The sequence below is a fragment of the Anomaloglossus baeobatrachus genome, chromosome 3 (assembly GCF_048569485.1).
Source record: "Anomaloglossus baeobatrachus isolate aAnoBae1 chromosome 3, aAnoBae1.hap1, whole genome shotgun sequence".
NCBI classification, from domain to species: Eukaryota; Metazoa; Chordata; class Amphibia; order Anura; family Aromobatidae; genus Anomaloglossus; species Anomaloglossus baeobatrachus.
The window spans coordinates 133,902,023-133,926,180 of NC_134355.1; the positions used below are offsets into that span (position 1 = coordinate 133,902,023).

Genomic DNA, 24,158 nt, shown 5'->3' on the forward strand with positions numbered 1-24,158 from the left:
TGTTGTGCCATTACGCTTCCAACCGCGGTTGTGCTCCACCCTTTAGTCAATGGTAATATAACAAGGCAATCCACTAGAACAGAATGAGGGGGCACTCACCGGCATTAAAACTCTTCCTTTATTGAAGCTTCATTAAAACAAATAGACCCGGATGGCAAGACCCGTGGAAGCCAGAAACGGACGCAGTCCAGACGTTCACCACATTCTCCCATACACCTACCATCCGATTCTGTTTGTTTTAATGAAGCTTCAATAAAGGAAGAGTTTTAATGCTTGGGAGTGCCCCCCCCCCATTCTCGTGGATTGAAAAGGTAAAATAATGTCGCCACACATTGACCATATGTTACCACCACATAGTGTCTGAATATTAGCCCCAATATACCAATAGATGCAAAAGGCAATATAATGTAGGAGATTTATTACATTACTACTAATACTATAACGTACTAATATTGTTCTAGCCATCTATCCAAGTATATTCATTTATATGAGTTCAATATTAGTAATGTTCATGATCTCCTTTTTTTGTTATCTTGTTTTTCTCATTAATATTAATGAAGGATATTTCTTACATGCATTTTTGTCTGGTATCTGTTCTCCTTCTCACCATCTTCTTAATAAAAAAAACTACACTATACTAAGATCAATATACCACATATAAGAGGCTAATACCACCACACTAAAGTGACCACATATTACCTAATATAGCTCTTGTGGTATGTCCCTCATGCATTAACAGTGCCCCCCTGTGTGGCCCTCATAAATTAATACTGTCCCCTTATGTGGCCACCACATGAATAATTTTCCCCTATGTGACCCCCATGCACTGATAATGTCCCCCTATGTGGCCCTCATCTAGAAGTAATGTTCCCATTATGTTGTAGTGGTCTGCCCTCAAAGTGCTCCTTAAACTACTATTAAAAAAAAACAACAACAACCAAATCTCTCACTTGTTCCCACTCCCATGCCAAGAAGCTTGGTCATGATCCTTATTCCTGCATACGCAGAGCAATGCAGTGACATCATTGTGCCGCTTATGATATGACAATGATCTGTAATAAGCCAGCTACAGGTCTGTAATAAGCCTGCGGCTGTAGAGTAAGTGTGGGGCTTAGAGCTAATGGCTCCCTGCTCCATAATAGTTTTCAATAGAATGCACAGCCAATTAAAAATAGTGCTGGTCTGGGCAGGCCCCTTCCTCTATGGACCCCGTCATGCAGTCGTTATTGTTACCTAAATCTTAGTTTTTAGAATCTCTGCCATTGTGATGAAAAAAGTGGGACTTTTATAATTTGGTTGGTGCAATATTGTAACATAAGTAAAGTTAGGATTTAAGATGTAAATTTACATGCAGTAATACTCATAATTTATTAAATATGGCAGCATTATTGCCTGCTATGAATAATGATAATATTAATTAGAATCATTTACTTAGGCTACTTTCACACATCCGGTTTAAGCACTGCGGCTCAATCCGGCTGTGAAACCTATGCAACAGATGCGGCGAAAACACCGCATCCTTTGCATAAGTTTTTACATGCGGCCCGTCCGTTTTTTTCCGGTTGTGGCACGCTACTGAGCATGCGCAGTAGAAGAAACCGCATGCGGCGGCCGGATGCGTTTTTTTGCCGCATTGCGCCGCATCCAGCGTCCATAGGCATGCATTGAAAAATGCGCTGCAGCGGCCTGATGCGGCGCGATGCGTTTTTTTTTTTTTGCTGGAGCAAAAAACGTGTCAGGGAACGTTCCATCCGGCCGCCGCATCGGCTAAATCTGCCGCATGCGGCAAAAAACAGACGGAACGCAAGCCCATGCGGCACAATGCGGCGCCAATGCAAGTCAATGCTGGAAAAAACGAAACCGGCGGCAAAAAAAAAAACCTGTTTTGTTCTTTCAGCAGAGCACCGGATTGTGCCGCACTGCTACAGCCGGATGTGTGAAAGTAGCCTTGAAGCATAATACAAAATAATAAATCTAGTATTTATTTAACTATTTCTAGAACTGGAGAAAAAATGACCTGCACCTTCTTTTACAAATGAGGAAGGAGAGGGCCCAGAGACATAAACCAATAAAGGTAAAACAAAAAAAACATGACATACTCCTTTCTAGCTGTCCCTTATTGATAACCTATCGAATATAAATGTCATGCAGTGTTCTTCTCTGCACTTACTAGGTCTCATGGCAGCATTGGACTCTGTTCACTCTACAGAGTCTGACAGGTGATCTGGGGTCTCTTAGTTGTTCAGTCAGAGTCGGGTGTCAGCTGTTTTCGGTGCCGGCTGTTTCTTTTTAATTCCTGCTGGCTTGTGAGCTCAGGAACTCAGGTTTAGTGATGGTCGAGGACCGTACCGAATACATAGTGATTGTGCACACGATCCCAAACTCAAGCTTTCCTGGGAAGCTCGTGTTACAGTTCGGGTCCAATTTGGTTCCAGAGGCTATAAAAAAAGCACATTATTAAAAAAACATTATGCTTACAGGTCCCACGACGCGTCCTGCAGACTCTGTCTCCTGGCCACTTCTGCGTCCACGTCCAATCATTGCTATGCCCCGGGTAACCACTACTGACTAAATGACCTTCCATGACGTCATAGCCACGTGACCAGTCTGGTGTGAATGTTGTACAGACATTGGCTTGCATACTGGTCACATGGCTATGATGTCATGGAAGATCCTGTTATTGTCCGGGGGTATTCATTGCACTACTCATCATTTGGCAGTCTTCAACTGTTTTTGGCCATTTTCGCAGTGACATCAGGGTTCACCCGAGTCTATGGCTCATGGACTCGATTGAACTTTGACTGTCACTGTGCGAGTCTTGCATCGTATCACCAGCACGGCGAACACTCTCCCGTCAGGAGCAGGTCGGCTGCATTTATTTCCATGCAGCTGAGTCACCCCTGTCTGGAGAGTGTCAGGCCGTGTGGGGTGATGTAATGCTAGAATACACGAGTCATACGCAAGTGGAATCATACCCTCAGTGTCAGCATGCTTCTTGCTCTGTACAGAGCGGTGAAGCAGAGCTGACATGGCTTTCCCTGCTTCTCGCTCTGTATATGTCTGTACAGAGCGATGAAGCAGAGCTTACATGACTCTCCCTGCTTCTTTCTCTGTAGAGAAGCTTGTCTTTACAGAGTGATGAAGCAGAGCTCATATGGCTCTCCCTGCTTCTCGCTCTGTATAGACGCTTGTCTGTACAAAGTGATGAAGCAGAGCTGACATTGCTCTACCTGTGGACTACGTCAGACTAAGCCTTTTTTTTATAATAAAGATGGAGTCTCTAATTTTTTTTTTGTTTTATTTCTAATAAAAAAAAATTCTATGTGTTGTGTTTATTTTTTTACTGTTTACTAGAAATTCATGGTGGCCATGTCTAATATGACACCATGAATTTTAGGCTTAGTACCAGCTGAGAATACAAAGCTGGTATTAACCCCTTTATTACCCAGCTTGCCACCGCCATTAGGGCCGCTGGACAAGACGGGTAAAGTGCCTGGAAAAAATGCACCATTTCCAGGGGCGGCTGCAGGCTACAGTTTTTAGCGTTGAGGGCCCAGAACGCTTCGGCCTTACCACGCTGGGAATCCCAGCCTCCAGTTGCCTGGCTTTACCTGACTGGCGATCAAAATACGGCGAGAGCTCACACTTTTTTTTTTAATTATGTTTTTAAATAATTAAAAAAAAATTAATGAGTTTTCTGTATTTTGATTGCCAGCCAAGGTAAAGCCAGGGAGATGGGGTGGCAGCCCGTAGCCATTCGCTTTATCTCCGCTGAGAATCAAAAATACCGCGGAGCGCTAAGGGTATGTGCCCACGTTGCTTTTTTTCATGCTTTTCTGCAGCATTTTCAACCGCACATTTTTAATGCCAAAATGCATGCGTTTTGATTTTCCAGCAAAGTCTATGAGAAATAGGGATTTCTTGTGCACACTATGCTGTTCTAAACACTGCGTGAAATTTGCATATTTTGGGGCAAAAACTCTGCGTTTAAAGAAGCAACATGTCAATTGTTTTTGCCATTTTGGCTGTGTTTCCCATCCATTCAATTTAATACAAAACTGCAGCGTTTCTAAAAGCACCGGAAAAGCACTAAAAACTCATGAAAACAGCAAGGTGCTCATAGGCTACTTTCTTTGCGTTTTACATGCATTTTTAAAGCCAAAAGCATTGCACTTTCTGCCAGAGGATGCTTTTTGAACTGCAACTACCTCGATGCAACGTGGGCACATAGCCTAAGTCATTTTTTAAAATTATTTATTTACTTTTACACTACTATATGTGTGAGGGACCCAACAGCCAATCACAGACGCTGTCATGCAGAATGGGTGTCTGTGTTTAGCTGTTGGAGTAACCTGGAATCTGCCCAATACATTGTAGATGCTAGAATGTATGGACTGGTTTCAGGTTACTCCAGCATCCAATCACAGATGCCCACTCTGTGACAGCGTCTGTGATTGTCTGTTATTTTAACAGTAAAATAAAACAACATCACAGAGAAAAAATATTTTGTTAGAAATAAAACAGAAGACATTTAGGACTTCATCTTTATTACTCAAAGAAAAAACCCTCCTATGTAGTCCAAAGGCGGACGAGCATCTTCAGCTCTGCTACATCTAGTATCATAGTATCATAGTTTTTAAGGTTGAAGGGAGACTTCAAGTCCATCTAGTTCAACCCGTAGCCTAACATGTTGATCCAGAGGAAGGCAAAAAAAAACCCCAATGTGGCAAACAAGTTCCAATGGGGAAAAAATTTCCTTCCTGACTCCACATCCGGCAATCAGACTAGTTCCCTGGATCAATACCCTGTCATAAAATCTAATATACATAACTGGTAATATTAAATTTTTCAAGATAGGCGTCCAGGCTCTGCTTAAATGTTAGTAGTTAATCACTCATTACAACATCATGCGGCAGAGAGTTCCATAGTCTCACTGCTCGTACAGTAAAGAATCCTCGTCTGTGATTATGATTAAACCTTCTTTCCTCAAGACGTAGCGGATGCCCCCGTGTTCCAGTCGCAGGCCTAGGTGTAAAAAGATCTTTGGAAAGGTCTCTGTACTGTCCCCTCATATATTTATACATTGTGATTAGATCCCCCCTAAGCCTTCGTTTTTCCAAACTAAATAATCCCAAGTTTAATAACCTGTCTTGGTATTGCAGCCCACCCATTCCTCTAATAATCTTGGTCGCTCTTCTCTGCACCCTCTCCAGTTCAGCTATGTCCTTCTTATATATCGGTGACCAGAATTGTACACAGTATTCCAAGTGCGGTCGCACTAGTGACTTGTACAGAGGTAGAACTATATTTTTTTCATGAACACTTATACCTCTTTTAATACATCCCATTATTTTATTAGCCCTGGCAGCAGTTGCCTGACACTGTCCACTAAAGTGAAGTTTACCATCCACCCATACACCCAAGTCTTTTTCTGTGTCTCCACAAACAACGCAACACACAAACAACACCGCTCTCACCCCCCATCACACCCAGACAACACCCAGAACATGTACAGCGCCCTACACAAACACTTGGTAACTACACACAACAACATCTATATATATATAACAAAAATCATACATGAACTACACAATACGTAAATTCTAGAATACCCGATGCGTAGAATCGGGCCACCTTCTAGTTAAGTACATAATCATAAATGTTATTTCCTCTACCTAAGTGCATGACCTAATAGGACCTTAGATCTGACTTACAGGACCTTCTATGACATCATAGCCATGCGTCCAGTCTGGTGTGAATGTTGATACCTTGTGGGTTACATGACCTTCCGTGATGTCATAGCCATGTGACTAGTCTGCAATCCAATGTCTGTACAACATTCACACCCGACTGGTCACATGGCTATGACGTCATGGAAGGTCCCGTAACTGGGGGGCACAGCAATGATCAGACACGGAAACAGAAGCAGCCGAGAGACTGAGAGTCAGCAGGATGCGTCGTGGGAGTGGTAACTATAATGACAATGTTTATTATTAATTATATTCTTTATTTTACAGCCCCCGCCTCATCACATAACTGTAAAGTCCAAGTTCGGTGTTCGGACGCAAGTTTATGTTATCTCAGAACCCAAACTCGATCTTTACAAAATGTTCAGGCGAGGCTCTCAAACACGAACATCGTGTGTTGTCTCTCCCCTGTGTCTGTCTGCAGTGTGTTTGTGTGTTGGTTCTCTCCTGTCTGCTTTATTTGTGATGTCTGTTATTTTGGTCCCAGCCTTCCCCAGGGGTAAAGAAAAGGAGGTGTTAGACCAGGGTACGGACAGGAGTTAGGGGTACTTTGTACGCTGCGACATCGCAGGCCGATGCTGCGATGCCGAGCGCGATTGTCCCCGCCACCGTCGCAGCAGTGATTTCCTTGTGATAGCTGCCGTAGCGAACATTATCGCTACGGCAGCCTCACATGGACTCACCTGTCCTGCGACCGTCGCTCTGGCCGACGACCTGCCTCCTTGTTAAGGGGGCGGGTCGTGCGGCGTCATAGCGACGTCACACGCCAGGCGGCCAATCGGAGCGGAGGGGCGGAGATGAGTGGGATGTAAACATCCCGCCCATCTCCTTCCTTCCGCATATCCTACGGAAGCCGCAGTGACGCCGGTAGGAGATGTTCCTCGCTCCTGCGGCTTCACACACAGCGATGTGTGCTGCCGCAGGAGCGAGGAACAACATCGGACTATCGCGTCAGCGTAATCATGGATTACGCCGACGCTGCACCGATGATACGATTACGACGCTTTTGCGCTCGTTAATCGTATCATCTAGGCGTTACACACAACGATGTCGCATGCGATGCCGGAAGTGCGTCATTTTCAATTTGACCCCACCGACATCGCACCTGCGATGTCGTAGTGTGCAAAGCCCGCCTTAGGGTCACGCTGACGGTCCAGACTTCACCACCACAGGGCGTACCTCTGAAATAAGGCAGTGCAGGGTCTCCAGTCTAAGGGCCAGTCTAGATGTCCCTGCTCAGTTACCCTTCTTTCCCGTGACAATAAAGCATATTTGGAAAAAAAAATAGGTTATGTTACCATGGAGACAAATAGTTCTGCATCAAGACTGTGAACACAAAAGAATAATAGATTTTTAATCAAGACTATTTGCAAAGTAGCTTAATTTTTTTTTATATTACATGCATTTGGGCAATACAAAAAAAAAAAGATTTTTTTTTTTTTGCCAAATTTAATACAAAACTATAGCAACTTAATATAGCGGCAGGTGCAAATATAATTAGTTTTCTTTATTTGTAGGAAAAGAAAAAAGCAGTTTTACCAAAGTTTTATGATTCAGAAGATAAAAGCAACTTGTCTTCATCAAACGGTTCTAGTACAAAAGATCATAGGGAAAAAACGGTCTCAAGGAAATCAGAAACCTCCCCAAGTTCCTTGACTGTGACAAGTCCCAGTGATTTATCAATAATATCTGATCTGCTAACATCTTCTGGATTAGACACATCAAAAGACACAGTGACAAAATCTGAGCTCCCATTATGTGACCTGCAACATTTTAAAGACAACTATTCCACATTGTTTCAAAACATATTTGAAGCCCAAAGTGCCTACTTATCAACTGTTTCTGAAGATCTTGTAGAAATAGTCTTTGCAAAGTTAACTTCTGCAGCACTTGGACACCATATTGGATTTACACCAGTACAAACAATGCCTAAAGAAGCGTTGCATGATATCAGAGGGGAATCACCATGCAGATATTTTATCTCTAGACTTGAAGTAATGTCAGCTGCCAGCGATATTGTAGAAAATGCTTTAAGCAAATGGCATGAAACTGCTGTGCAAAAATTTAGCACCCAATATGACGACATATTTGAGGAGAGAAGTTCATTCAAAAAGTTGTACAAATTTTTTACTTGTGCTACTAGTCAGGAGGAAATGTTCAAGGCAACACTTCCTGTGGCCACAGACTCCATATTGGAAAGTAGTGAAGAAATTGTAAAAATTGTGCTAAGCCATCTAGAGACATTTTCCAGATCAAGGTTCAACGTGCCTTTTAAGCAACATTCAGTAATTGCTTCATTGAAACATACATCTTCAAGATCTGATGATAATGTACTAAAATCAAGATCATTATGTGACATATTCACACCAAATGAACGATCCCAGATCTTTCTGAAAAAAGAACTAGAAAATTTGGCTACAAGTATAGACAATCCTGAACATAAAGTGCACATAGCCATTCGAGAACTTATTAAAACGATGCTTAATCTCATTAAAACAAACATTGATTATGACATAAGGCAAGAAACAAGAAAAAAAATTGCCATTTCTAATGAGGAAAAGTTCCTGTTGTACAAATATCTTGAAAAAAACTATGCGCCATCCAAAAAGGAGCCCCTTAGACGATACTCCAGAACTCTGCTGTTAACCAAGTCTCAGGAGTCATGTGTTAGCCGAGAATCCTTAATAGGTCCAGACTCAGAGAACCAGGTATTTAGAGCTGTAATTGAAGAAGTCAATGTACCAGGAATGGCCAGCTGTTTGGAAGAAGATAAACAGGAAAGCATAAGACCAGGTTGGCGAAAAGTTGACCTTAATAGACAAAGTCGAGGATATCTTGAGAATGTTAATATTGTTTCACAACCTTCAGACAACTGGGACAAATTAGATGACAATTGCTTTCTTCTTAATATGTTCAGCTCTGACCACCTAATACACAGCCAAAATGAATTTAATCGTCCCCTCAAGGTCGTAGATGTTCTTGTTTCTGAAACCTTAATAAAAATATTAAAGGACCTAAAATATCCCATCTCGGAGCATCTATATGGCTTTCCAGACTTCCCTAACAAAGACGATATTAACACTACAATCAAAGACCAAAAAGATAGTAGTGCATTTTTGTTACCGTCTGACATCAGGTCTTTCTCCCATCACTTGGTAGAGTACATTCTAAAAATGCTGTATGCAACCTCCTCATATGAGAAGTGGAAGGAATCTCTTCAATCCATTTTTTCTCCATTGGAAGATGTGGGAAATACTTATACATTGTCCGATTGTCATAAGGTAGCATCACCTTCAGATTTATGTCACCCTGAAGAGAACATGATTCGTGAGGAATTAGCTCAAACAGTTTCTGCAAAAATTGAAAGCTTCCTGCTGCTAAAGTTTAAGAAGTATCTAACTGCAGAAGATATAGATGACACAGACCTAATGCGATTGATTCCAGAAATGCACACAAAATTAGAGGTTTGTACACAAGGTATTGTATCCAAGCTTTTAGGTGTAATTGCAGAGTTAATTTCCAAGCAACACACTCAAGACCAATTTTCAAAAGATGACACAATGATAACTCATGTATTGATAAGTTCTTTGCTTGACAATATTGGTAATGAAAAACTCGGTGTAAGCTCGGGAGAATGGTGGTCAACTTTGTCAACTTCACATGAGTGCTTAGATGAAAGTTGTGCCCTGCATAATGTATATGACAGAACTGTACCTACAGATTCCCAAAAGTCCCAGCTACTAGACTTTGCTTCTTCAACCCTACGGTCAGCCTTCAAACACAGAATGGAAACAATGGAAGAATCTCTGAAATGTGCATCTGACAAGTCAACATTGCTAGGTTTTGAGACAGATCTTTTCAAATGTTGTCAAACCAGTTTTAGTTTCTTCCAAAGGGAAATCAATGTGCTATCCAAGGTAATTGTAGAAGATCTTATAAACATGATGTGTTGTGCAAAGCAAAAAATGAAGGAAGATACATCCTTGCTTACGTATGAAGGATCTAATGTTTCAGGAATATGTGAATTATTTTCTGAAACAATAAGCAACTTAGTTCTCAGAGATGTTTTTGGAAAGTTTAAAAGGTTTATTAGTCTTGCAGTCAAAGTTTTTCATCCATCCAGCAAAAATATATCAGAAGAAATCTATTTTCCAGAAATATTCAACCAACAGGATGTACCATGTGATCCTGCAGAACATCCAAAAAGAAAGCTAAAAAGCACTATGCCAAAATCCAATCTCTATAGGCATTCAAAACACCTTTCTCATGAAATTATATGCGTTATAAGGACTCAACTAGACAAGATATTGAATAACATTGCACAATCTTTACTCAAAAATGAAGCCGTAACGACTGGATCCATTAGCATGCTTGACTTTGAAGTAGAACAGATAAGCTTGAACCCCAGGTTTTTACAAGATGAAAGTATCACATTTCAGGATACACATATAGTACAGAATATAGAGAACTATATAAGAAGAAAAATTGTACAAAAATTTTGTATGCATCTAAAAAGAAAAGAATCAGTTACACCAGAAATTGCAAGTGAAGTTAAGAAGGTAATGTTGATGCTCTTCAAACAGCTCTTGGTTGATTTAAGTGTCCCTCTGAAACTAACCCATTCTAGTCAGATGAGTACGTTCCATCAGCAGCTTCTTTCAGAAACCTTACAGCATGCAGATAGTTCTCCTTTCACTGATGCAGAAGTTTATCTTCTGTCTAGGGATATCCTAAAAATCTTGTCTGACATTATGCATGTGTGTAAATTGCATGACCAAACGGACAGCTTCAGTAGAAACATACTGGATCTTCTTTACGGTGTCAAACCAATAAAGACTATTTTTAAAAAATTAAAGAATGTTGTCATTTCCAAAATTTTTACTCTTTTTCACCAATCGATCCAGTCTGAGACAAAAATAGACACATTGTCAGATACAAGGCTTGAGTGCTATGCTCTAGAGTTAGCTGACAACATAGTTTACCAAGCTGAAGAACACCTACATGAACAATTCAAGGACAACTTTCCTAACGACAATTTTTTCCCACTATCTAATACTGACATTGTTAACCACATGTTCGACGTCCTCCTACAGTCTTTAAGATATACATTCCAGCATAAGGAAACACCGAACAAATTAATATCTAGTGACAAAGAGGAGATCGAAGAAAAGGCTATGAAATATAAAGCAATAGAAATAGCAGAAAAGGTGGAAAATATCATTAAAGACACCATTGACAATCTAACAACCATTAGTCTGTCTAATGTATCTCTTGATATCTGCGCAAGGAACTTGGCCAGTTCAGTAACAGAACTCATACACAGAGAGATAGACCAAGAAAGAAGGTTCACGTATGGAGGAGTGAATTACATCATTGATAAAAATACTCTAGCCACTGAGATTGTTAATATTATTTTACAGAAATTTTATGCAAGGGGTGGTTCATGTGATACCAGTTTAAGACATGAATTACACAGTATGGACACACATAGATCGAAATATGAAATGAGTCCAATGTACCGAAAACCTTCTAGCTCAGAACCTGAATTGTTAGCCATGATACGGCAAGTGGAACGTGTCCTGCATAAGGTTCAGACAAATACTGTACTGGAATTAAAGAAGGGCAGATCTCAGGTATCTTCTGAGGATCAGTCAAATGAATCTTCATATTACTATTTTTGGGAATCTGGCTTAGGATTTTCTAAATCCGATATTGAATTTGTGGCCAAGGACATAGTCGAAATCATAATTGCAAAGCTTTCCAAATACCTACAAGATATTCAGTACTATGCGAACCTGTCATGCAAACAGCAATCTTCCATGTCATTAAATCGAGAGGAGACCCCTTCTTTTTCAGAACCAATAAGAAGAATTTCTCATTTTCTTCATACTCAAAGCGATGATACCAGTATAATGGATAAGTTTTTTGCAGAAGAAGAAAGCTTACTCAGTGACCAATTAGTTGCATCCGTAAGTGATAAAACCAGTGCTTTTGCTGCTACTGTAGCTCTTAAATGCAAGCCGCACCTTCCAGACAATGTGAAAAGTGAAAATATTGGTACTTTTCTGGCCCGAGTCAACAACAGCAGTGCAAGACTAGAATTATACTCAAAAGACATAGTTATAAAAGTACTTGAGAATATTAAACCCATGATGTCAAGTAACCTATTGCAAAATATAACTCAACGTGAATACACTCAAGCAACTCATCTCATTGATAACATTTTACACAAGTTGTCCTTCCAAAATTATGGTTCTTCCAATGTGCCCGAGAATGCGTCATTATACAATGAATGCATGGAAACTGATACTGAGGCAGAAGGACCTATATACCATCCAATAGTCCTTACCCCAAGGCTCCTATCACCTTCCAGTATAAATGAACAAAGACGATTTACCGTAATTGGAGTATTATCAACCAGTAGCAGCATCTCGTCTCATTTTGAGACTAGAGAAGCAGTGGACCATATAAGAGCTTCTACTCCAAAGCTGCCACCATCATGATCATCAAGTATGAATGAACAGATAGGGTTCACTCTACCAGAGGTGGTGTCCCCAACCAGTGGTAATGTAGAATCACCAATGTTAATGAGCAGCGAAGTTACAATATTAGGCTTCATTTTCTGTAATTCCTAAAAGAAACTGGTCTAACGAAATGTAAATGTATCAGACATATCCAAGTAATATAAATATTGTTTAAATAAACACTGCATATGTATTTATTATACGTTTTCCAATATGTATACATTTTAGTGGGTTGTAAAACAATTTTGTGGCCTCTGCACTAGGTGAGGACGAAAATAATAATTTCAGAGCATAAAGTGGATTTAAAAGGAACCACATATACAAAAGTAAAAACAAAAAATCTAGCACTAAATGTGCACTACAGTACTAAAAATTCCAACTGTACTTATTATAAATATGAGATTTTTGGCAAAAAATTGCAATTTCTTGAGCCACCCCGCCACTTCACGGCAAATCTCTGTTGGGGCAGTCCTAACACTAAAATATTTTTATAAAATGTGCCAAACGGCCTCACATATGAAATAGTAGAACTGCTCTTAGCAGCACTCGCCTGGTCTATTTCAATCCCGTACCCATGACTGAATCTTGGCTGTGGACGGGACAGGTCCAAGCAAATGCTGCATGAAGTAAATAGCCTGTGGACAGGGCCTGATGACTGAATGTGAACAGTCACCAATCGCCAAAATCTAGACAGGTAGAATACATCCCAAATTGGGGTGCATAGCAAGGTAGGGGTCAACCACCGACCAATGCAATGAAGAAAAAACAAAAAATCTAGCACTAATTGTGCACTATAGCACTAAAATTATATACATATACAAAAGTGCATAATATGATGAAATTATGTGAGCATGTGCCAGTGACAAAGTGACTGCTGATTGGCATTATAGGGAACCTGTCAGGTAAAAAAAAGGCTATTAACCTTCAGAAACAGGTTAATCTACAGGTTAATAGCGTTCTAAATCCGCACTGCACCAAGAACCTCGCTGCCAAGAGCTAATGAACTTTCTTCCTCCTGGCAGCCTTAGATTTTCAATCATCAGCGAGGCATCGGCTCAGCTTCAGTCTGGGCATAGTGAGTGGCTGTAACCATGCGCTCAGCACTAATTAATAGCCGGCTTAACATTAAAGCCGGCTGTCAAGTCAATGAAGGGGCGTAGTTACAGCCACCACTAACTATATCCCCAAAGCGGTGACTGAAAACTCGAGGCTGGCGGGGTGAATTTTTTTTCACCTGACAGGTTCCCTTTAACGGTCATGTGACATTTATGCTGAAGACCAATAGAGCACCCAATAGTTATTGCAGTGGAGTGGCCCTGCCTGGAAAGATGAGTTCAGGTATTTTATTTAAAAGGAACCAACCAGCAGGATTTTCATATATAAAGTAAAGCCAGTGCTATACTGGCTCTAGGATGCTGAATGTAACCATAAGTTTTGTTCTGAGATTGGATGTTTTATTTCAGAAATATGTGCAAGTAAAGTTCCCGCAATGCACTGCTATTTGATTCACAGGTGCAACAGACGTGGGAATATGTGGGTTGGGTTTTGCTATCTATTTCTGCCCGTTTGTCTGTCTGGCCTTGGTAGATGCTAGACTGTATGGGCTTCTTCCAGGTATGTCATTTCGATCACACGATAGGGGCGTATTCGAAATGCAGCCCATACAGTCTAAGGCCTCTGCCACACCCACGTGAAAATCACGCACGTGCCGCGAGACACGTATTTTCCCTGCGTGTTGCGTGTGGTAAGTACGTGTCTCCGGTACGTGCGGTCCACGTGTGTTCTCCGTGTGCTATCCGCGATAACACACGGAGAACCGGTAATTTGCATACTCATGTGGTCGTTGCTGCTGTCCAGGGCACTGATCTTCGGCTCCAGCCACGCCCACTCCCCGCTGATGCTGCTTCCGGCCGAGTGGAGGGGCGTAGATTAGAGCCTGTGACAGCACGCCCACCTCCTTTACAGGGTCATAATGAGCGGTGGCCGTCAGGAACTGTTTGCAGCGGAAGATTCTGCAGGGCTGATGGAGGTGAGTATGTGTTTTTTTTTATTTTAAAATAATGACACGTGTTTCTCCAGCGCGTGTCACACGGGACCGCATCCACACTACATCCGTGTGGTATGGGTGCGGGCCGTGTGACACCCGTGCTGCCGGAGAAAAACGGACATGTCAGCGTGAAGAACACACGGACACACGTAAGTACAGAACAGACAAACGTTCCGTTCCAAAATACTTGTGTGTCCAAACCATTAGGAAATCATATGTCCACATGTGTACGTGTCTCCGGTACGTGAAAAAACTGCCAAACACATACCGGAGGCACGAACGTGTGACAGAGGCCTAACATCTACCAAGGCCAGGCAGACAGACAAGGGTGGGAATAATAGCAAAAGCCAACCCCCATATTCAGCCCCTGTTACACCTGTCAATCAAATAGCAATGCATTGCTGGAACTTTACTTGCATGTACAGTGGGTATGGAAAGTATTCAGACCCCTTTAAATTTTTCAATCTTTGTTTCATTGCAGCCATTTGGTAAATTCAAAAAAGTTTATTTTTTTCTCATTAATGTACACTCTGCACCCCATGTTGACAGAAAAAAATAAAAATGTAGAAATTTTTGCAAATTTATTAAACAAAAAAACTGAAATATCATATAGTCATAAGTATTCAGACCCTTTGCTCAGTATTGGGTATAAGTACCTTTTTTGAGCTAGTACGGCCATGAGACTTCTTGGGAATGATACAAGTTTTTCACACCTGGATTTAGAGATCCACTGCCATTCTTCCTTGCAGATCCTCTCCACTTCCTTCAGGTTGGATGGTGAACATTGGTGGACAGCCATTTTCAGGTCTCTCCAGAGATGCTAAATTGGGTTTAGGTCAGGGCTCTGGCTGGGCCAGTCAAGAATAGTCACAGAGTTGTTCTGCAGCCACTCCTTTGTTATTTTAGCTGTGTGCTTAGGGTCATTGTCTTGTTGGAAGGTGAACCTTCGGCCAAGTCTGAGGTCCAGAGCACTCTGCTAGAGGTTTTCTTCCAGGATATCTCTGTACTTGGCCGCATTAACCTATTCTTCAAATGCAACCAGTCGTGCTGTCCCTGCAGCAGCGAAACACCCCCATAGCATGATGATGCCACCACCATGTTTCACTGTTGGGTTTGTATTGGGCAGGTGATGAGCCGTGCCTGCTTTTGTCCACACATACCGCTTAGAATTATCACCAAAAAGATCTATCTTTGTCTCATCAGACCAGAGAATCTTATTTGTCATAGTCTGGGAGTACTTCATGTGTTTTTTTGCAAACTCGATGCAGGCTTTCATATGTCTTGCACTGAGAAAAGGCTTCCGTCGGGCCATTCTGCCATAAAGGCCCGACTGGTGGAGGGCTGCAGTAAGTTGACTTTGTGGAACTTTCTCCCATCTCCCTACTGCATCTCTGGAGCTCAGCCACAGTGATCATGGGGTTCTCTTTTACTTCTCTCACCAAGGCTCTTCTCCCACGATTGCTCCGTTTGGCTGGATGGCCAGGTTTAGGAAGAGTTCTGGTGGTCCTAAACTTCTTCCATTTAAGGATTACGGAGGCCACTGTGCTCTTAGGACCTTGAGTAGTGTAGAAATTCTTTGTAACCTTGGCCAGATCTGTGCCTTGCCACAATTCTGTCTCTGAGCTCCTTGGGCAGTTTCTTTGGCCTAATGATTCTTATTTGGTCTGATATGCACTGTGAGGTCTTATATAGACCGGTGTGTGCCTTTTTAAATCAGTTTGAAAAAGTCCTATCAGTTTAAACACAGCTGGACTCCAATGAAGGTGTAAAACCATCTCAAGGAGAATCACAAGGAAATGGACGGCATGTGACTTAAATATGACTGTCTGAGCAAAGGGTCTGAATATTTATGACCATGTGATATGTCAGTTTTTACTGTTTAATAAATTTGCAAAAAATTCTACATTTGAGTTTTTTTCTGTCAAGATGGGGTGCAGAGTACATTAATGAGAAAAAATGAACTTTTTTGAATTTACCAACTGGCTGCAATGAAAAAAGAGTGAAAAATGTAAAGGGGTCTGAATATTTTCCGTATCCACTGTATTTCTGAAATAAATCATCCAGTCTCTGAACAAAAGCTATGCTTACATTCAGCATCCTAGCGCCAGTTTAGCACGGGCTTTACTTTATATATGAAAATCCTGCTGGTTGATTCTCTATAAATTTCCACTTAAAAAGTTGTAAAGTAGGTAAAATCTCTATCAGTGCCTTCTGACTAACCACTCAAGGATAAGTCACACCAGTGCCACAACATTACTGCTACCAACCTGTATTCTGCTGACCCTAATTTGGGAATCCTTTTGCAGCAATGTCCATACCTCCTTGTGGGTGGGTTAAAAGGAACCTGTCAGGTGCAATATGCACCCAGAACTACGAGGTGTTCTGGGTGCATATTGCTAATCCCTGCCTAAAGGGTGCTTTACACTCTGCGACATCGCTACCGATATATCGTCAGAGTCACGTCGTTAGTGATGCATATCCGGCGCCGGTAGCGACATTGCAGCGTGTGACACCGAGGAGCGACGATCAACGATCGCAAAATCGTCCAAAAACGGTGATCGTTGACACGTCGCTCCTTTCCTTAATATTGTTACTGCTGCAGGTACGATGTTGTTTACCGTTCCTGCGGCACCACACATCGCTGTGTGTGACACCGCAGGAACAACAAACATCTCCTTACCTGCGTCCACAGGCAATGAGGAATCAAGGAGGTGGGTGGGATGTTACGTCCCGCTCATCTCCGCCCCTCCGCTTCTATTGGCCGGCCGCATAGTGACACCGCACTGACGTCGCTATGACGCCAAACGTCCCTCCCCCTTGAAGGAGGGATTGTTCGGTGGTCATAGCGATGTCGCTGTCAAGGTATGTGCGTTTGACGCTGCCGTAACGATAATGCTCACTACGGCAGCGAGCACCAAATGTCACACGAGCGACGGGGGCAGGTGCTATCGCGCAGGACATCGCTAGAAATCGCTAGCAATGTCGAAGCGTGTAAAGCACCCTTAAATGTCCCTGTATACACTAGCATAGATAAAGAGATCTTTAGAAAAAGTATTTCTAAAGATCTTTTATCTTATGCTAATGAGCGCAGGGACTAGTTGTAATGGCGTTATGTCCCCCAACTAGCCTCTCTCTTAGCATGTTAGCACACCCACAGGGGTGTACTAACATGCTATTCAATGCAGTCACCAGTGGTGCCACACGTACCTGTGTTCGCTGTGACCATGTTTCTGAATGCACTTCCGGTCATGCACAGTAGACCTCTCTAAAGCAGGGATGTGTACACCTGGCTCTATACTGAGCATGACTGGAAGTGCCCAGTATTCAGAAGCGTGGTCACAGTGAACACAGGAAAGCGCGGTACAGCTGGTGACGCTGCTTTGAATAGCATGTTAGCACTCCCCTGTGGGTGTGATAACATGCTAAGAGGGCGGAATAGTCGGGGGATATAACAACCTTGGGACTAGCTTATTACCATAAGATAAAAGATCATTAGAAATACTTTTTCTACAGCTCTCTTTATGTATGCTACTAGATACAGGGACGGTTAGTCAGGGATTAGCGATATGCACCCAGAACTGCTCGTGGTTCTGGGTGCACATTGCATCTGACAGGTTCCCTTTAAGCCTTATTCTCAATAATGGCTGAGACGGTAATATTGTTGTCCAAATATCGGCTAAACCAGGTGGCTCCAGGCTCTTTCTCTAATTCGTCTGGCACTCGTATACCAATATTCCCACATCAGATTTGTGCAACTGAGATCGAAACAAGATGTTAAAGTGTAACTGTAATTCTTATATATACAGTATGTATGTGTGTATATATATATATATATATATATATATATATATATATATACACAGTACAGACCAAAAGTTTGGACACACCTTCTCATTCAAAGAGTTTTCTTTATTTTCATGACTCTGAACATTGTAGATTCACATTGCAGGCATCAAAACTATGAATTGACACATGTGGAATGAAATACTTAACAAAAAATTGTGAAACAACTGAAAATATGTCTTATATTCTAGGTTCTTCAAAGTAGCCACCTTTTGCTTTGATTACTGCTTTGCACACTCTTGGCATTCTCTTGATGAGCTTCAAGAGGTAGTCACCGGAAATGGTTTTCACTTCACAGGTGTGCCCTGTCAGGTTTAATAAGTGGGATTTATTGCCTTATAAATGGGGTTGGGACCATCAGTTGTGTTGTGCAGAAGTCTAGTGGATACACAGCTGATAGTTCTACTGAATAGACTGTTAGAATTTGTATTATGGCAAGAAAAAAGCAGCTAAGTAAAGAAAATCGAGTGGCCATCATTACTTTAAGAAATGAAGGTCAGTCAGTCTGAAAAATTGGGAAAACTTTGAAAGTGTCCCCAAGTGCAGTGGCAAAAATCATCAAACGCTACAAAGAAACTGGCTCACATGAGGACCGCCCCAGAAAAGGAAGACCAAGAGTCACCTCTGCTGCGGAGGATAAGTTTATCCGAGTCACCAGCCTCAGAAATTGCAGGTTAACAGCAGCTCAGATTAGAGACGAGGTCAATGCCACACAGTGTTCTAGCAGCAGGCACATCTCTAGAACAACTGTTAAGAGGAGACTTTGTGCAGCAGGCCTTCATGGTAAAATAGATGCTAGGAAACCACTGCTAAGGACAGGCAACATGAAGAGAGGCTGTGGAAAAACAAGCGCAAATAGGGTCTTACCCCAATATGTGCGGGGTAGGGAGGGGGGAGTAAATATACTCACCAATTGCAGTTGTGAGAGTCACAACTACTATAAACGCATGTAATATCGATCCACGGCTGCAGCCACCCAAACGACAGATAACAGAAAGCGAAGGAGAAAGGTGTTTAAATGCCGCGCCAATAGATCACTTCTGCAGATGTTCAGATCAATGTCACTTTATTATCATACAGGTCGACGCGTTTCCGGAGCATCTGCCCCCTTCTTCAGGACCACCAGGAATAGAAATAACATCAAATCTGTCCCAGTAGGACGATACATACAATATATAGCCACAATGACGTCATCAGACCATCCCTCAAGTGAAAAAAACAGGCAGGAAAGGATGCCACGTTGTCAACAGTGACGTACTATATAACATTTCTAAGGATGCATAAAAAACATCAAATGTAATCCATCAAAAGATCGCTCAGATGCAGCCACCCATAAAAATGGTAAAAACATCAAATAATAAACATATATACATACAAGAACAAAGTATATACAAAAAAAAACATGTGAATCATAAACGTATATAACCCCTCCAATTACATGTGTACACACATATATAAAACCACATGTACCACGTGTTTGCATGTATAGAATAAATGTGTGTTAACCCGGGTTCAGGGAAGGGCAGAGAACCCTCAATACTCTGAGTGTATCATACTCAATAGATATACGGACATCACGGCGTAAACCCATGCCGCCAACAGAGAGTGTCTATCTTTTACCTGAAATATATTCCACCCTAGGAGCGAAAGTAACGCTAATAGATAGGGGGACACACTAACACCAAAGGAGTATATAGGAGTAAAGCTTCCGACCAAAGAACCCAGACCGCGGTTCATCAGAGGACAGGAGCGTGGGAAAAAACTGATCGGCGCATGCGTCAAGGGTCTGTATCAAGAGCCAACAGTAGTTCACTAGAGGGCATAAGCGTGGGAAAAAAACGTGCGCATGCGTTAAAAGTCTGTAACCAGAAAGGACAGGTTAACAAGTTCACAACCGTGGGAACTAGCGCATAGCGGATTCGTGACCATAATAGAAACCCAGCATGTGCCCGGGAAATCAATATAGTAGAACACAATAGAAATAAAACATCGGTATAGATGGCCGTGCAAGCAGAGGAAATATTCCAAGTGTCTAAATGTGTATAGCCATGTGAAAGGTAAAAAGTGCATCTGGACCCGGAACAAAAGTATCCCTATGTCCTAATTGACCCAAGAAGATAGAAATAAAAAGGGGGGGGGGGGAAGGAATGCCAGCATAACCACTGGAAGCCACCCGTAAAATATTATACAGTTTTTACAATAAAGATGGTCATCATAGGACCAAGGAGGAAACACCGGACAAAGTGATGTGCAGAGGAGTGTACATGCAGAGACAAACCACAATCATAAGACTGTGCCCGCTATATATAGAAGGACAGCGAACACCAGATACGTGTATAAATAAAGGATAAATATCTGAAACCGGCAGGTCCTAATGAAACAAGAAAACATTCCAATATCATAGGGCACCCGCTCTAAGCAAGCGTGTCAGAAACGACATAAAAGACATAAATAGACCTGAGAAGAACCGCACACTAAAATGGTCCATACAAATACAACCATTAAAAGACACCAATGCATGTATATAAAAAATGATATAATAAAATCAATAAAACACATAATAGCATAAAACTTACCATAAAAACCATACAGTAATGGGTAAGGATAGAAAACCCTCTTGAACCTAATACAATGACCCGTATCTCAAGGGGGTGTTACCATCCTACCCTGGGGTCACTTTCCGCAGAGCCTCCAACCTGAAGAATCAGCTGGCCCCGAGTAGATTAAGGAGTCCCTCTAGCATTGTGGGGACGAATAAACCAGTGGGGTCCTATAGGTGTCTGACTAAGAATTGCCTATGTTGTAGATCCATCCAACATGGAAGGGTCAATTTTGGGTCTGTCCCTGGAAACATGGAATTTGTAATACAAGGACACCTTACGTGTCAATCTGATTATGTTATTTATTTGATTGAATGCGATTGTAATAAGCGATATGTGGGGAGAACCATTCAAGCCCTGCACAAAAGAATCAATTCTCATAGACAAAATATTAAGGTGGGATACATGCTCCACGAGCTCTCTCGACATACTACTATATGTCATGATAAGAAAATCGTACTAAAGGTGACTCCAATCGAACAGATACCCCCATATATTCCGAATAGGATGGATACTCTAAATAGGAAAGAAACTTATTGGATCTATAAATTGAACACTTTAAAACCTCAGGGCCTTAATGAGGTAACTGATTTATTTCATTAATATTAGGTTCAAGAGGGTTTTCTATCCTTACCCATTACTGTATGGTTTTTATGGTAAGTTTTATGCTATTATGTGTTTTATTGATTTTATTATATCATTTTTTATATACATGCATTGGTGTCTTTTAATGGTTGTATTTGTATGGACCATTTTAGTGTGCGGTTCTTCTCAGGTCTATTTATGTCTTTTATGTCGTTTCTGACACGCTTGCTTAGAGCGGGTGCCCTATGATATTGGAATGTTTTCTTGTTTCATTAGGACCTGTCGGTTTCAGATATTTATCCTTTATTTATACACGTATCTGGTGTTCGCTGTCCTTCTATATATAGCGGGCACAGTCTTATGATTGTGGTTTGTCTCTGCATGTACACTCCTCTGCACATCACTTTGTCCGGTGTTTCCTCCTTGGTCCTATGATGACCATCTTTATTGTAAAAACTGTCTAATATTTTACGAGTGGCTTCCAGTGGTTATGCTGGCATTCCTTCCCCCCCCATCCCTTTTTATTTCTATCTTCTTGGGTCAATTAGGACATAGGGATACTTTTGTTCCGGGTCCAGATGCACTTTTTACCTTTCACATGGCTATACACATTTAGACACTTGGAATATTTCCTCTGCTTGCACGGCCATCTATACCGATGTTTTATTTCTATTGTGTTCTACTATATTGATTTCCCGGGCACATGCTGGGTTTCTATTATGGTCACGAATCCGCTATGCGCTAGTTCCCACGGTTGTGAACTTGTTAACCTGTCCTTTCTGGTTACAGACTTTTAACGCATGCGCACATGTTTTTTTCCCCACGCTTATGCCCTCTAGTGAACTACTGTTGGCTCTTGATACAGACCCTTGACGCATGCGCCGATCAGTTTTTTTCCCACGCTCCTGTCCTCTGATGAACCGCGGTCTGGGTTCTTTGGTCGGAAGCTTTACTCCTATATACTCCTTTGGTGTTAGTGTGTCCCCCTATCCATTAGCGTTACTTTCGCTCCTAGAGTGGAATATATTTCAGGTAAAAGATAGACACTCTCTGGTGGCGGCATGGGTTTACGCCGTGATGTCCGTATATCTATTGAGTATGATACACTCAGAGTATTGAGGGTTCTCTGCCCTTCCCTGAACCCGGGTTAACACACATTTATTCTATACATGCAAACACGTGGTACATGTGGTTTTATATATGTGTGTACACATGTAATTGGAGGGGTTATATACGTTTATGATTCACATGGTTTTCTTTGTATATACTTTGTTCTTGTATGTATATATGTTTATTATTTGATGTTTTTACCATTTTTATGGGTGGCTGCATCTGAGCGATCTTTTGATGGATTACATTTGATGTTTTTTATGCATCCTTAGAAATGTTATATAGTACGTCACTGTTGACAACGTGGCATCCTTTCCCGCCTGTTTTTTTCATTTGAGGGATGGTCTGATGACGTCATTGTGGCTATATATTGTATGTATCGTCCTACTGGGACAGATTTGATGTTATTTCTATTCCTGGTGGTCCTGAAGAAGGGGGCAGATGCTCCGGAAACGCGTCAACCTGTATGATAATAAAGTGACATTCATCTGAACATCTGCAGAAGTGATCTATTGGAGTGGCATTTAAACACCTTTCTCCTTCACTTTCTGTTAAGGACAGGCAACAAGCAGAAGAGACTTGTTTGGGCTAAAGAACACAAGAAATGGATATTAGACCAGTGGAAATCTGTGCTTTGGTCTGATGAGTCCAAATTTGAGATCTTTGGATCCAACCACCGTGTCTTTGTGCGACGCAGAAAAGGTAAACGGATGGACTCTACATGCCTGGTTCCCACCGTGAAGCATAGAGGAAGAGGCGTGATGGTGTGGGGGTGCTTTGCTGGTGACACTGTTGTGGATTTTTTCAAAATTGAAGGCATATTGAACCAGCATGGCTACCACAGCATCTTGCAGTGGCATGCTATTCCATCCAGTTTGCATTTAGTTAGACCATCTGTCATGATTCGCCTCCCTATCCACATGGCCAGGGGGAGGAGCCTTCTCTCAGGCCTCACTTCCGGCCCCTGGATGCCTTTAAAAGCTGACACTTCCAGTGAACCAGCGCCGGCTATAAGCTTAGCTCTGCTTTGCCTGTGATTGCTGGTCCTGTGAGTGATATCCTGATCTGTCTGTTCCTGTGCCCCCGTGCCCTTGTCTGTGTTCTGTCCCCTGGTCGTCCCTTCTGTCCTGTGTCCCCCCTCCTATTTCCCCACTCGGTTGCTTCCTCCAGTACTGACCTTAGCCTGGCTTTGACTTCGCTTCTGGTCGCTCCTCCGGTCCTGCTTCTGCCCATATGGTGTTTGACCCAGCCTGTCTGACTATTCCTCACATACCCTGCAGTTCTGCCTCTCAGCTGTGCTGATTAGGCAGTGCATGAGAACGCTGTGCATTTCCTTCCTGGTTCTCATTGCTCTGTGTAGTGTCATCTGCTGCAGAGCTCTGGCTCCCCCTGGTGGCAGCATTACACCATCATTTATTTTTCAACAGGACAATGACCCCGAACACACCTCCAGGCTGTGTAAGGGCTATTTGACTAAGGAGAGTGATGGGGTGCTACGCCAGATGACCTGGCCTCCACAGTCACCAGACCTGAACCCAATCGAGATGGTTTGGGGTGAGCTGGACCGCAGAGTGAAGGCAAAAGGGCCAACAAGTACTAAGCATCTCTGGGAACTCCTTCAAGACTATTGGAAGACCATTTCTGGTGACTACCTCTTGAAGCTCATCAAGAGTATGCCAAGAGTGTGCAAAGCAGTAATCAA

At 42.1% G+C, this 24,158-nt stretch overlaps 1 protein-coding gene across 2 annotated transcripts in view; it reads left to right on the forward strand.

Moving 5' to 3' along the window:
• The window catches only part of FSIP2 (fibrous sheath interacting protein 2), a 43,974-nt gene extending 31,553 nt beyond the window's left edge, over positions 1-12,421 (forward strand). Inside the window, exons 7-8 of one of the 2 annotated variants that reach the window (XM_075338136.1) lie at positions 2,000-2,074; positions 7,265-12,421. In XM_075338136.1, the coding sequence (XP_075194251.1) occupies positions 2,000-2,074; positions 7,265-12,250 (5,061 nt within the window). In that variant the 3' untranslated portion in view covers positions 12,251-12,421. The remainder of the gene's footprint in view (positions 1-1,999; positions 2,075-7,264) is intronic. The other variant, XM_075338138.1, reaches the window with a different exon arrangement.
• Positions 12,422-24,158: the final 11,737 nt, after the last annotated feature.